The sequence below is a fragment of the Pleurodeles waltl genome, chromosome 3_1 (assembly GCF_031143425.1).
Source record: "Pleurodeles waltl isolate 20211129_DDA chromosome 3_1, aPleWal1.hap1.20221129, whole genome shotgun sequence".
Lineage (NCBI taxonomy): Eukaryota > Metazoa > Chordata > Amphibia > Caudata > Salamandridae > Pleurodeles > Pleurodeles waltl.
Window position 1 is genome coordinate 1693017479 of NC_090440.1, and position 13244 is coordinate 1693030722.

At 42.5% G+C, this 13244-nt stretch overlaps 1 protein-coding gene across 1 annotated transcript in view; it reads left to right on the top strand.

Moving 5' to 3' along the window:
- Window positions 1-13244, top strand: part of DIP2A (disco interacting protein 2 homolog A) — a 637392-nt gene that overhangs the window by 96530 nt on the left and 527618 nt on the right. The window contains exon 2 of the mRNA XM_069225498.1: window positions 5641-5712. Within this exon, the coding sequence (XP_069081599.1) occupies window positions 5641-5712 (72 nt within the window). The remainder of the gene's footprint in view (window positions 1-5640; window positions 5713-13244) is intronic.

The following is a 13244-nucleotide window of genomic DNA, read 5'->3' on the forward strand; positions in this document are numbered from 1 at the left end:
AGATCGAAAAATGAAGGCCTTATTAATAGAATATGGTTATCTTTAATGTAGCCCTATGCCATAGCTCAAGATTCTTGGCAGGTTCTCAGAAACAAAACCCTTCCATGCCTGAAGGAACCATCAGGATTATTTGTAATCTGGAGACACATTAACAAGATCTTTCCTCCCTGGGTAGGAATTGGAGAACATGGGCATAATGTTGATTTGTGGTAGAAAACCTTTTGTAAACAGTGTAAATTAATGGGGTGGAGACGAAAGAATCGGACCTCGGGCTACTAAGGTTACCATTCCTTGACCTCAACCTATTTTCCTGAAGTGGCATGCGAGAGTTACATAGAAAGTATTTCGCAATATTCTTTTGAAATGCAGAGCAGTGCTAAAGCAACTTGGCGAAGAGTGATGTGAACCCTATCTGTCAACTGCCACCTCACGTGTCTATTTTATTTTTATATTGTCATGTCCCCAACTTTTGGTTGATTCTAGTTTCTTTTATACCTTTTGCCTCCATGTTTTCTAGAAAAATGAACTTGTACTTAACATTTGTAAAGGTTTGGTTTAACCCTTCTAGAGATATTTTCTAAACATGTTTTGTTAAATATTTGTGTATTTATCATGTTTGCTTAAATGCATTTCTTATCCAATGCAGAGAATGCTAATTTAGCCTAAAATACTTTAGTAAATGTAACCAAACGATTGGCTGATGAGACCTCTCAGAACGATTTAACCTTTAATATATTCATTTACTCCCTTCATTAAAAAAAAGTAAATTGTGTACATGTAGACCAGCCGTTTCCTCTTGGAACATTCTTGAACCAAGTTATGAAGGGTTGTAGATCCTTTACGCCTCTTGAACGCCAGACAGCTGCACTTTGGTGACATTCATGCATTCATGTTTTTCGAGCATTGCCTTTATTTGTAAAAGGGATTCAGTGTACTTGTTCACGAACCAACTAACTAAACAGAAGCTAAAGGATTAAATAATATCTGTAACTTTCAGTTGTATTGGTAACAACAAATCCTGCTCTATCTCTGGAATGTGGTTAAGTGATGTGGGCTATATTGGGCTTTAAGAGTTTGTTGAATTTGACGCCACATTTAAGGTGAGCAAACCTCTAGCCCTTCTGTTGCATAAAGGGCTGCTTTTCTTCCCCAGTTTTACATTTGGGCCTTAATTCAGAAAGACCACCTCCACAATGGCTCTAAAACGAGCCCCTAATCTCAGCTACAAATATGAAGATCCTGTGATCTTGGAACAGGCGATGGAATGCATTTCTGGCTGGCATTTTATGAACTGTTTTGTGTCGGGCGAACTAATCTCATTGAACAATGTGAATGAAGGTGGGACTTCTTCACCAGTCTCTGCCACCAGTATCTTCTCCTTTTTGTGTTTACCCAGGCAGGCTCACTCTGAGTTTCCAACAGTGGTTTCAGATTCTGTCATCTGTACAATTTGCCTTTGCTATTGATTGTGTTTTGGTATAATTAGTACACTCTAGCTTATGATGGTTTTTGCTAAGAATTGTTTGTTTTGCCTTTGCCCAAGATGACTAGTTCTGCTTTGTTTATGCTCAGGGTAGTTTATTTATGTTTTCCTACGATCCTGGCCTGTAGCCCAAATTACGTTTTGCTTTTCCACTGGATACTTTGTGTGTCCATGAGACAATGACCTGTTATTTTCCCCAAGCTAGTGTGTGTTTACTTGAGGTAGGTAGTGTTTGGCCATAATAAGTAGTTGTTTACCTAAGATAGTAGTTAGCATTTATTTTCCTGTGACAGTGTGTGCATGCTGAGTAGAGTTGCTTGGCTTTTTCTTAGGCCAGCGCTCTTGTGTTTTCGTATAGGAACTGCTTTTATTATTTTTAACCCAAATTTTGTTTGGTGTTTACCCAGTAAAGATAGTTTAGGTTTGCCAGGTTTGATGAATTTGTGTTGCACCAGAGTGAATTGCCTAAATGGTTAGTTTGTCTTTGCCCTCGATTAGTTTGTCTATACTCGGTGTAGTTAGTTTGTCTCCTCCAGTAATAACTGTTTTATGGGTATGCTTTTCATTTTACCAGGGCAGTTGATTTGGCTTTACTCTGGGTTGTTCCCTTGTGGTTGGGTGCTGTCTGGCCAAGATAGTTTGTCTGTATTGCCTGAAGGTATTCAGCAGGATAACTAGCGGCTATTTGCTCATAATATCTGGTTGGGTCTGCCAGGGATGTTTACAGTTTGTGTTTGCTAAGACGTATTTATATTTGCAAAGTATGTACCACAATGGCTGCATTATTTGTTTGCTTGCTAAGTTGGATAGTGTGTGTATGCCGAGACAGTTTGTTTTTGTTGTCAGGATAGTTAATGTTTGCAATGGCAGTCAGTTTAAGGTTTGCCACAACAGTCCATATTTGTTTTCAATGACTGTCTACTTTTGTAAGGATAGGTCGTTTTGCCAGGACTCTTCATTTGTCTTTGCCAGTTTTCTTTGTCAGTTAAAGTGTATTTGCAGGATAGTTGATTTGTATCTGCCTAGAAAGTTGGCGGGTCGTGTTTCAAAGGATAGGTACATTTTGAGTTTCTCTGGTAATTTACAGTGGAATTTGTCCAAGATAGTGTGCATGGAAAGAGAATTTTGTTTACCCTGTAGCATGCATTGTGTTTGCAACCATAAATCTGCTGAACTTTTTTTTTTTTTAACTTTAAAGCTGTTGAGTAAAGAAGTACCGGGGCAACTCCCAAAAATACAATTCACACAGTATGTGATGCAGCCCCAACCACATTATAAAGGTAACTCTGCCTTAGTTCAGATATTGAGCTATCATTGTGTAGATGCTGAAAATGTCCTCAGGCCTGAGAGCAGGGGATTGCTGCTGCGCTTCGTTGCATGCATGCTTTTTAGCCCGACTCGAGGTGGGTGGGTGATGGTTTTCAGCTACAGATACTCCCTTTCCCATAACGGACTAGAGACTACAAAGAGCACCCAGCAGTGCTTTACTACCACGTCTTGCCTCAGCAAACTCAAATGGATGCCTTTATGCCGAGCCAGGCAAGACAGTGCTGCCACCTTGGTCAAGGTGGTAAAGGAACGATGAGCAGGATAAGCTTCCTCCGGCGGGGGTGGGGTTGGAGGGGGTGGGGATTGGTAACGGGCGGGCTTCAGGAGTGCACTGGTAGTGGCTTGGGCCATGGAACTCGGTTTGGTGGATTTTGAGCTTTTTGAGCGAGGTTATTGGGACCCTGTGCACGGTGCTGGAGAAGTGCTTAATTTGAGCCGGGTGGTTTCCGGTGCGGATTTTTTGTGCCGGCACTTATTTTTCTGCCTCAAGCATTTACTGCAAGCAAAAGACACATATGGGAAAGATGGAGGAAGAGAAAAACGAAAAAGCGTCACAAAGGGACCCCGCTGCAAGAGTGAGCTGAAGGGGCAAGGAGTGGCTGTAAATGGATTAAAGAGGCCCGAGATGGCTTCAGGAATTAGCTGCCTCAGTGTTCCGAGCTCGCACATTTAATTGCAGCAGCCGCGTGTTTCAGAGGAGAGCTTTGGGCACCGGCACGTTTATATTTACAAATTAAGCACTGTGTTGGAGTTATGCAAAGGTGTAGCAGAGCAAATATAGACTCGGGGCTGAGAGATTGATTGAAGTGGGTTGTGTGGTGGCTACATGTCTCCTTCCAAAGTTAGAACGAGGGAAGGGAAAAAGGGGAATGTAACAGTTTTAGTTCACCTTTACTATAAATACTTATTTGATATCTACAGAGTTTATATCTTGTATTTTTCGCTTGGGGCTGACTCAAATTCTGATCACTTTACAAATAGGCATTACGTTGCTGCACAAGCAGGGGAATGTGAATCTGGAGTTTGCTAGTGTAAACTGACTAGACACTTATAAACTGTGAGTGTAACCCCTCCAGACAGGTCTGTATTGCGTGCTGTATTAATGTTAGCGGACAAATCATGGCCATCTATTTTTTTTTTTATATTACTTCTTTTATTTGCATTTCCACAATACAGGTAATGCAATTCAACATCTCAGCAAGTCATTACTAAGTGAAAGTCTCAGATTGCATATATGAGATTAGTAGCTATTGGAGGGCCCACCCTATAATTAGTAGATAAAATGCCTCTCAGTCCGCCTTAGCAAGTCTCACCCATAAAGATCCCTTTAGCAGTCGTTGTAGGAATTAGTGCCATATTAAGGACAGCCTCACACTGCAGCTCCCTCGATCGTGTCTCTTGAGATCGACCAGTCATTTAATCACGGCCATCTGCATTCTGAAAAGCCTTCTTGCGTTTCTAAATCGCGCGAATGCTCGTTTCCTGGATCATTTTCTGTTCACTTGAGGGCCTATGGTTAGAATGTGAGCCATCGAGTTTTTAGGGCACTTTGGCTTCTGGGTGCTGTTCTGCACAATAGGGCGACAGTGAACGAGAAACGCAGGATAACATTGGCAAATATTCAGATTGTTTAGTTTGTCTCAGTAGAAGGGGCCGGAGTCTTCCTGAAATTGGGCCTGTTGGAGGCACTAGGTATTAGTCCTTCCAGGGAATGCGTTCCACGATTTGGGTGTTTTTCCTGGTGTACTTGTTTTTTAAGATCTAACATTAAGAAACGCATGTTGTTTTTTAATAAAGTATACCTACTATAGTTACTTCCAGGGGTTGTCAGTCAGTCCTCTTCGTCCATTGGCCTACTGTAGTGTTGTTCACATGTTGCTCTCACCCACCACAGCATGCGGCCCAGGATCGACCCACGTCAGCTAAATTCAGATCTTACTGTGAGTGATGGCAAAAACACTCTCTCTCTCCAAACGTACACCCCCCCCATACACTCCACACACATTCTACACCCGCTCTCTCCGGTAATACGGTGTCTGGATCTGCGTTGTGCACAGGTAACGGTGGGCGGTCTAGAATGCTGGCGCCCATGTGGCGGCTCACTGTGCAGTGTCTGGGGCTGCAGGTTAATGGCCGAGGCCCCAGATGCGTGGCCGACCCTGCAGTGGCCATGTCGCGGTGTGCAGCAGCTGAGAATCTGTGTTGTGCTACCTCTGAGGCTACGGGTTTGATATCGAACTATGGAACGGCCGTTCCTTCCTGTGCAGGTTCCTAGTGACGATTGCAGCTGCAAAGACCACTCGGCAGGTGCACAACCGACGCTGCAGGTGTAACACCGAGGGCTGCAAGCCTCTGGTTGAGGCTGCTGCCGCCACACGGGTGTCTGCAGACTGGCGGCTCTGACTTCACCGCTGAGGCTTTCAGAGCGTGCAAGTGCATGACCGGAGCGTCCGTGTGCGAGACTACGGCCGACTCTTCCTAGCTGCAGGTCAGCAACCAGGAGGAGCATAGCTGAGGCCGCCAGGGATGCGGCCTCGTTTCCCTATCACGAGCAGTTCTATTAAGCTCCTGTCCCCACGTTTGCTCTGAAGATTTCGTCGCGGCTCGGGCTGAATGGACTCGGTTGAAAGCATGTTTTTTGTGTTACTAAATGCTTTCTTTGTTAAATACTAGACTTGGCCCTGATTCACGAATGGTACTTGTGTATGTTTGCATAATTTAAGAATATGTATATATAAACTTTGCAAAAATAAATTAATTTATAATCATTTTGCAGATGTTGGTGTTATAAATAAATGATGCACATTTATATATCTCTATATTTTTAGGAGACATCACTCAAAAGGGATACGAGAAGAAAAGAGCAAAGCTGCTTGCAAGATACATTCCTCTAATTCAAGGTAAGGAAAGGTTAATGCAATCTTATCTAAGAATTCTTGCAAGGATTCATTGCGAAGCATTGACGTTTACAGTGTTGGGAAAATCCCTGGACGAGAAAGTGGCCTTATAATTTGACTCACGGTTGACACAGATTTGAGGAAAAGCTACTTGTATGTACTTCTTCCACTGATGTAGAGGAAATGTGTGTCTCTAGATTGATGTGCTCTGCACAGCCAGAGGTGGTATTGCTGCAGCTCAGAGCAGGCCACATCCATCAGCGCGATGCACTTTGTCTGAGGTAGAGAGGGGTTGGAGCTTTGGCTAGTTAATCATGTCTTTTTCTGCACAGAGGTTACTGTTTTGCCGTGAATCTGGGCTGGCCACAAGCTGGGCATGCACCACTGAATATGTTGGCGAGTCACCCCCCCCCCCATCTTTCCTCCGCTCTCTCCCCATTTCCTATTGCTTTTCTTTACTTTTGAACTGAGGCTCAGCTTAGTCCTCCTCATTGGTCAGGAAGTGTCCCTTTCTCCATTGGCTGCATGCTCATCCACTTGACGCTCAGGTCGCCATGATGGTCTTGCCTGCTTTAAAATGTTGAGCTGCCCATGGTTGAAAGTTAAGCAGACAGTTGAAAGCAGTAACCTTTTAAAAGGTTGCATACTCCCTGAAAGACAGCGAAGAGCCCCTCTTTCCCAGCAGCTCCTCGGTGTAGGAGTACTGAAAACAGGTCTTTATTTTGATAGGAACTGTTGCTTCCTCAAAGACAACACAATCTAATATCTTAAAGGGGGAGAGGTTTCCGCGATAAATCCTTATTTAACCTGGTTTGGCAAAAGGAGCATGGCCATTACGATAGAAATGTATGTGTGTAGAAGAACACCAGTGCCAAAACATTACAGTTGTGTAATAAGTAAAACACCCCAATCTGATTTTAGTTAAAAAGAACATCAGTTATGATCAAAATAGCAAAGTAAACCGGATCAGGAGCTCAGGAGTTTTAAAAAGAATTGAAGTGCTTTATGAATGAAAAGCATTGTTCGGAAGTAAAAAAATGTAACATCACAAACGGCTTGGCAGGTGTTATCAAAAATGGGCACTTGAGAGTAGCTATGCACTCACTGTTGGTACATGCATAAGGCACTTCCTTGTGTTTAATAGTGAAATACTGCCATTTACAACCACAGTTTCACTCGCATATAGCGGTGAATGTAAAAATATCTCATGAATAAATGTCCTCAGGACCGGTTCTTTAGAACCCAACCCAAAGTTTCCCGTTGTAGGGACCACCCCCTACTTTCCTGGTTCCTCAAAGCCTTCCTGGGCCCAGGCAATGAGTTTTTTCCTAATTTTCATTAAGGCTTTATTTCAAGGCCAAAAGCCCAGTCACCACTGCTCTTCATAGGTTTGTTCCAGGCTTACGCAACCGTCTCTGGCCCAGGAACCTTTAACACTTTCTCACTCTCAGCAAGGAGGTTCAGCTGCGGGGAGGCCTCTGTCACAACCTGTGCTTTTTTCCGTTGGTCAGCAAACAAGAAGCGCCCCTAACTCTCAGAGAAACCTTGTAGAAACAGAAATGCAGGTGAAAGCAGGAGTCTCCACTCATCAGGAAGATGAACCCATTTTAGTAGCTGTTTTGTTCTGTCCGAACTACCTGCCTCTTTGGGAATGTTTGCATTAGTTTTTGGCGGTTGTACGCAGCTGTCATTGAAATTCCTAAATGATTTCAGCTACAGTTCCGGTACAGTCTCCCTTCTTTTACAGCGTCGTGATCAGCATCCCTCATTCCCAAAGCCGACAGACATACTGTAAATCAAGCCACAATGCTCTGCTCTCGGGTTTTGCTAAATGGCACAGCGGAGGCTAGCCTGTAGTTCCCTCTCTCTCCCCCTAACGCCTTTAAAACCCAAGCCGCATCCTGTACCCACCGGAGTGAGCACATCTGCTTCCTCCTCCACGCGGCCAGTAGCTTACAGTCAACGCCTTTTCCAGACCTGCCCTCAAAGGTAGCTGAGAACATATTGCCAGGCACATGTCATCCCAGAGAGGAAATGAATATCTGAAAGACCTTGGTCAGGGAAGGGTTTGATCAGTTGTATTTGGCCTTCTCCCACTACAGGTTCAAATATGTAAATGATTGAAAACATTTATAGTATGTTTTTATTTTTATTTGTTTATATTATATATTCCACAGAATTAGAAAACAGTTATAATAAAAATAAAAAAATAAAAAATGTATACAAATTGACGCTAATAATAACTACGACTGGTAAATCAAACAATGCCATTGCATCGGCCTATGTGTCTGTATCAGGGTTTAATAAAATCGGCATTAAATAGCACTGAAGTGCAACAGATACACTTGGACCAACAAATAAAAAAAAATGCATTGTCTAGTTGAGGACAGGAACATGAATTACAATTAGGTGATAAAGTATCGGTGATCATTCTGTTTAAAAATGTATAAATCAGGCAAAGCCTTTAGGTCTGGCTTGTTTTAGTCGCATGTTCGTTGTGTCGTATATCAGTATGCAATACTAAAAAACTCATAGAAGGGTACCTAAGTACTAGTCAGGTGGTACGCTGTGTAAAGCGTCGGATGATATGCAGTGTAAAACACAGGAGTTTACTTTACATGTTTTAAGCTACATCTTTAATGACATGCCCATTGGACAGGATTCCTGTTTATGCTTCTTTAGCCACACCCCTTTTAAAGATCCACCTCTCACCTGTTTCATCCATCTTACAGCTACGCTGTATGCCATAAGAAATAAAGGCCAACTGAAGTGGTCATAAACTTGCTACCATCATGAATTGAGTTTTAAAATTACAAATACGAACAAATGTACCATTGTCGACACAATATATAACACCCTCTCAGAAAGGCCTACCGAGAATTATCACAGTGAAAATAGTCTACCACCTGGGTTTGGCAGAGGAGGTAAGTAACACCAAAATCCCTTGCCTTCTGTGGTAATTTGTGAAATGTCATGTTACAAAATGATTGTTTGCAGCCTCTAACAGTCCAATAACAGTCTCACCGCGTTAAAAGCCTTAACAAATGCTTTTCACAGTAAATAAGCCAGGCCTATACCCTTTGTCACACCATGTCATAATAAACAGATCAGTGGTATGGCATCAGACCTCCCCTTTTACCAATGCACCAGTCATGCCTATAGCCTTTATTGGTGGCTTGTCATCATAACCAACTTTGGCTTACTGGATTGAGGCTAAGCTGTCCCACAAGCCAACCATGAGTCATTTCATCATAATTACAAATGTATGCAAACTTAAAGTTTGCAAACGAAAATACCATCTGTCAAGAGGGTCTAACAAGGATGATCACAGTGCAAATCATGTTTCTCCGCGGTTTGATAGACGAGGTAATCAATGTCAAAACCTTGCATACTACTGTGCTCTCTGAGATTCTGTGTAACAAGATACACCTATACATGCTTTAATACGGAGTAAAAACATCCTACCAGTAAATGTCCACTAACTTTAACATATGCTTTTCACAAAATCTGTCAGCCATGCTGCTTTCATCATAACTTTTCACTCTGCTATGCACCATTCTAGTAAATGCCACCTCATTCTAAGATGCTGCATTGTACACCTTTGAATTCTATGCCAATTCACTCTATGCCACTGCACTCTACCCCAGTCCACCCTACTCTATGCCACTTCACTAAATGCCACTCTACTCCACTGAACTCTACTCTTTGACACTACTCTGCACCACTGCACTTTATTCTGCATCACTCTACTCCACTGCACTCTAGGCCAGTCTGCTCTGCACTACTGCACTGCATTCTACTCAATCCTACTCTGCATTACTCAACTCTACACCACTCTACTCTGTAGCATTGTATTCTACGCCGCTGCACTCTGTGCCACCTCAGTGTACACCACTCTACCCTGTACCACTCTGCTCAACTCTACCCCATACTACTCTAAGCCACTGCACTCTATGCCACTCTACGCCACTGCACTCTGCTACTGCACTTTACTATGCAACACTCTAATCCACGCCACTGCATCATATGATGTTGCACTGTATGCCACTGAAGTCTGTGGTGTTGTCCTCTACGCAACTATACTCTGCAACACCCTACACCATTGCACCCTACACCAGTCCACTCTATTCTACACAACTCCACTTTATGCTACCCCAATACACAACACTTTAGGGAACTCCACTGTTTGCCATTCCAATCTACTCCACTCTTCACCATTCCACTTTACGACCCCCTTATGCCACTAACTTTTAGCATGCTGAACAGCAGCACGCTGGTGTACAGCATGACTAAAACCACTTTGGCAAAGCCAATAGCTCTTATATAAGTGAGACCTATTGGCATTGCCAATGCTTGTTAAAAATGATGGCTGGAGGGGGAGGTGGTAGTGCTACAGTTCCCTTTTACCATTGCTCACACCCAATTACAAGCTTGTGTAATAAATTACATCAATAAGCTGAGTGCAGAAAAAATAACTTGACCAAAGTGTCCTGCATTAATACACCGTGCATCACAACACTTAGGGCCAGATGTATCAAACATTTGTTTGCGATCGCAGAAATGCATTTTGGTATGTATCAAGTCCAATTTGCGATTCGGTAACTTGTTACTGAATCGCAAATTGGAATTGCGACTACAAACCGATTTGGTATTAGAAAGGGGCGTGTCAAGGGTGACCCTTCCTAATACCGAATCCCAAAGTTGTGCATGAATGTTTTGTGACCCAAATGCTGTCGCAAGACATTCGCAATTTATCACCTATTTAAAGTAATTGGTAACCCATACGCAAAGGGGAAGGGGTCCCCAAGGAACCCCTTCCCCTTTGTGAAAGCATGCAAAAAAAAAATTAAGAGCAGGCATTAAGAGCAGGCAGTGGTCCTACGGACCACTGCCTACTCTTAAAAAATGAAAAGAAAACTTTTCAGTTTTCTTTTTTTAAACGCATAAGGAAAATGGGCTGCATTTAATTAAAAATAAAAATAAAAAAAAGATTGCTTTATTTAAAAGCAATAGCAGACATGGTGGTCTGCTGAGCCCAGCAGGCCACCATTCCTGTGATTGTACCCATTCTTAATGGGTTGCAAATTGCGACCTACCTCATGAATATTAATAACACAGGTCCATTTGCGAGCTCTTGTGAATCGCTATATGAAACTCCTGGAGCTTCATACATTCCAATAGCGATTTTACATAATTGCGATTTGCAAAAAATCGCAATTTGGTAACCACTATTGGAAATCGTGATACATCTGGCCCTTAGTACCTTATTAATATTTAATGCTTACTTGCAGCCCGTAATAAGCAATTTACTTGTGTCTGCACTTAATACCCGCATAGAGTCAACAGATGACTCGAGGCAATCTGGGGCACTGTGTTGCACTACTGGGCTTTTCTTTCTAGAAATCACTGTTTTCTCCTGTACTGATGGGGTAGTAAGGGTGAAGATAGCCGCACTTCCAGGGAAGTAATCACAGTAGTGGAAATTATACAATAAAATATGGTGCAGGTGGGCAAAGTGCCTTACTACCCATAGACACAGACAATGTGTAAGGCTATACACAAATAATAATGAACAAAACGGACCACAGCACACAGTGTAAACAGCAGTATGATGTAAGTAATAGGATCCGCAGTGCGTGAGTTCCATTGGACAGAAGAAGAAGACGGCACGTAGGTATTCACATGTTCTTAGAAGAAAGTCTCTTTATTTGAAAGTGCAGTTACATTCACTGAGAGAGAACATCCATCCAAACACAGCCAACACATGTTTAGTCACGCTAGTGACTTTTTCAAGGCTGCAGAAAAACATATATATATATTCATACTTTATTTTGTTCTTAACTGAACAGCATAAAGATAGAAACGACCAGATAGAAAATCGGAAAAGAATCTCGGTCCCTAAAGAGGAACCTAAGGTGAATGAAGAGCTCCATGTGACGGACAGCCAAGATATAGAAACAGTGGACATGGCAAATCATTAAGGCTTATATAAGACTGATGAGGAAACACCAAGTATTTGTGTTTAAGAAAAAAGAGAGGCTCCCCAGTATACCAAAATAATCCAGTGATTAAGAAAAGCTGAAGTAGTTGTGTATTAGCGCAGAAGAAAGACGTTTGTGTGATACACATAGACTAGAATAAAAATAGATGTGAGTAAACCAGACCATACATGCAGACATATGTGTATTTAAAAGGAACAGAAAATGTGGTCTTGTAACCATACCTAAAGGACGATGTAATTGAATGAAATCATTACGTCAGTCCAAATTAAAAGTGTATTCTTCATATCTGAAACTGGAAGGGGAAATTAACTGGGAGCAGCGCCAAAAATTACTGCAGATTACGGAAAGGGGCAACCAGTACTTGGCAGTACCCAGAAAACACGTATATCATGAATAGGTAATGATTAGTGAACTACCTGTGTTGGAATTCAAATTTAATTGAAATTGTATTTTAATTGCTTTTCTATAACACTTATTACACAACATTACAAGTCACCCTGTGCATTAGAATGTTAAAGGAAATCCCACCAGAGGACACTAGTGTCCATGATGTCCTGGGAGGATGCTATAACCTCGTACACAGTTTCTTACTCTAGGTTTGTCACAAGTATTCTAAGGACATCAGTAAAAAGGAACCCTTAGTCCTATTTTGGTAGTGAGGAACCTCCATTGGGCTCTTTGAATATGTTTCATTGCTCACATGGTTAGAAGAATTAAAAATAATAATAATCCAGGTCGTGCTATGGGAACTTGGAGGAAATGTTTAATTGCCCACTTGCAATACTCAGTTTGAGCCGTTGGGGACCACCGACGCTTATTTTATGGACTGGCACTTATTTTTCTCATCAGATATTTACTGAGTGCAAGAAAGGGAGAAACACAGAGATCGGGAAGACAGAGGAAGAGAAAGACGGCAAAAAAAAAAAACAAGCAGGACCTTGCAGGGGTGAGATAAAGGAGCATGGGGCGTCTCGTAGTAGACTAAAGAGGCCTGAGGTGGATTTAAGACTGTGGCCGTGGTATTCGGCTTGCTGACTTTTAATAGTTCCGGCACGGGCTTCTGAGAGGAGCTTGGGCCACCGGCACTGATTCTTTTACTACTTAAGTACTGCCTATATAGTTGTGCTGTAATTGCATTTATATAGCGCTTACTGCTGCTGACGATAAATTGTAGTGCTTCATGGCGAGTAGTACACTTCTTAGCACCCAAAGTTAGTGGTTGTTCCAGTGTTTGTCGGTTATTGTTACTAGCCTAGTACTCTCAGGGGACTCATTCCCTGCACTTTCTTCAGCTCGGACCGCTAAAGGTAACCGTGACACCTTAACCCACAAACCAGTAAACTATCTCACTAGAAGTGGAACAGGCCGCCACCGTTTCTGTGCATGCAGCGGGTGCATTCGTCCAGTGGTTTCTTTACTAGGGGTGGAACGCATGACCTGTAGGTAGTTTGCTTGCCCTTCGACCCGTTAAGCACGAGTGCCCGGCGGCCTCTGCATTACAGACCCACCCAGAGGACTAGTTGATGGCCTCTC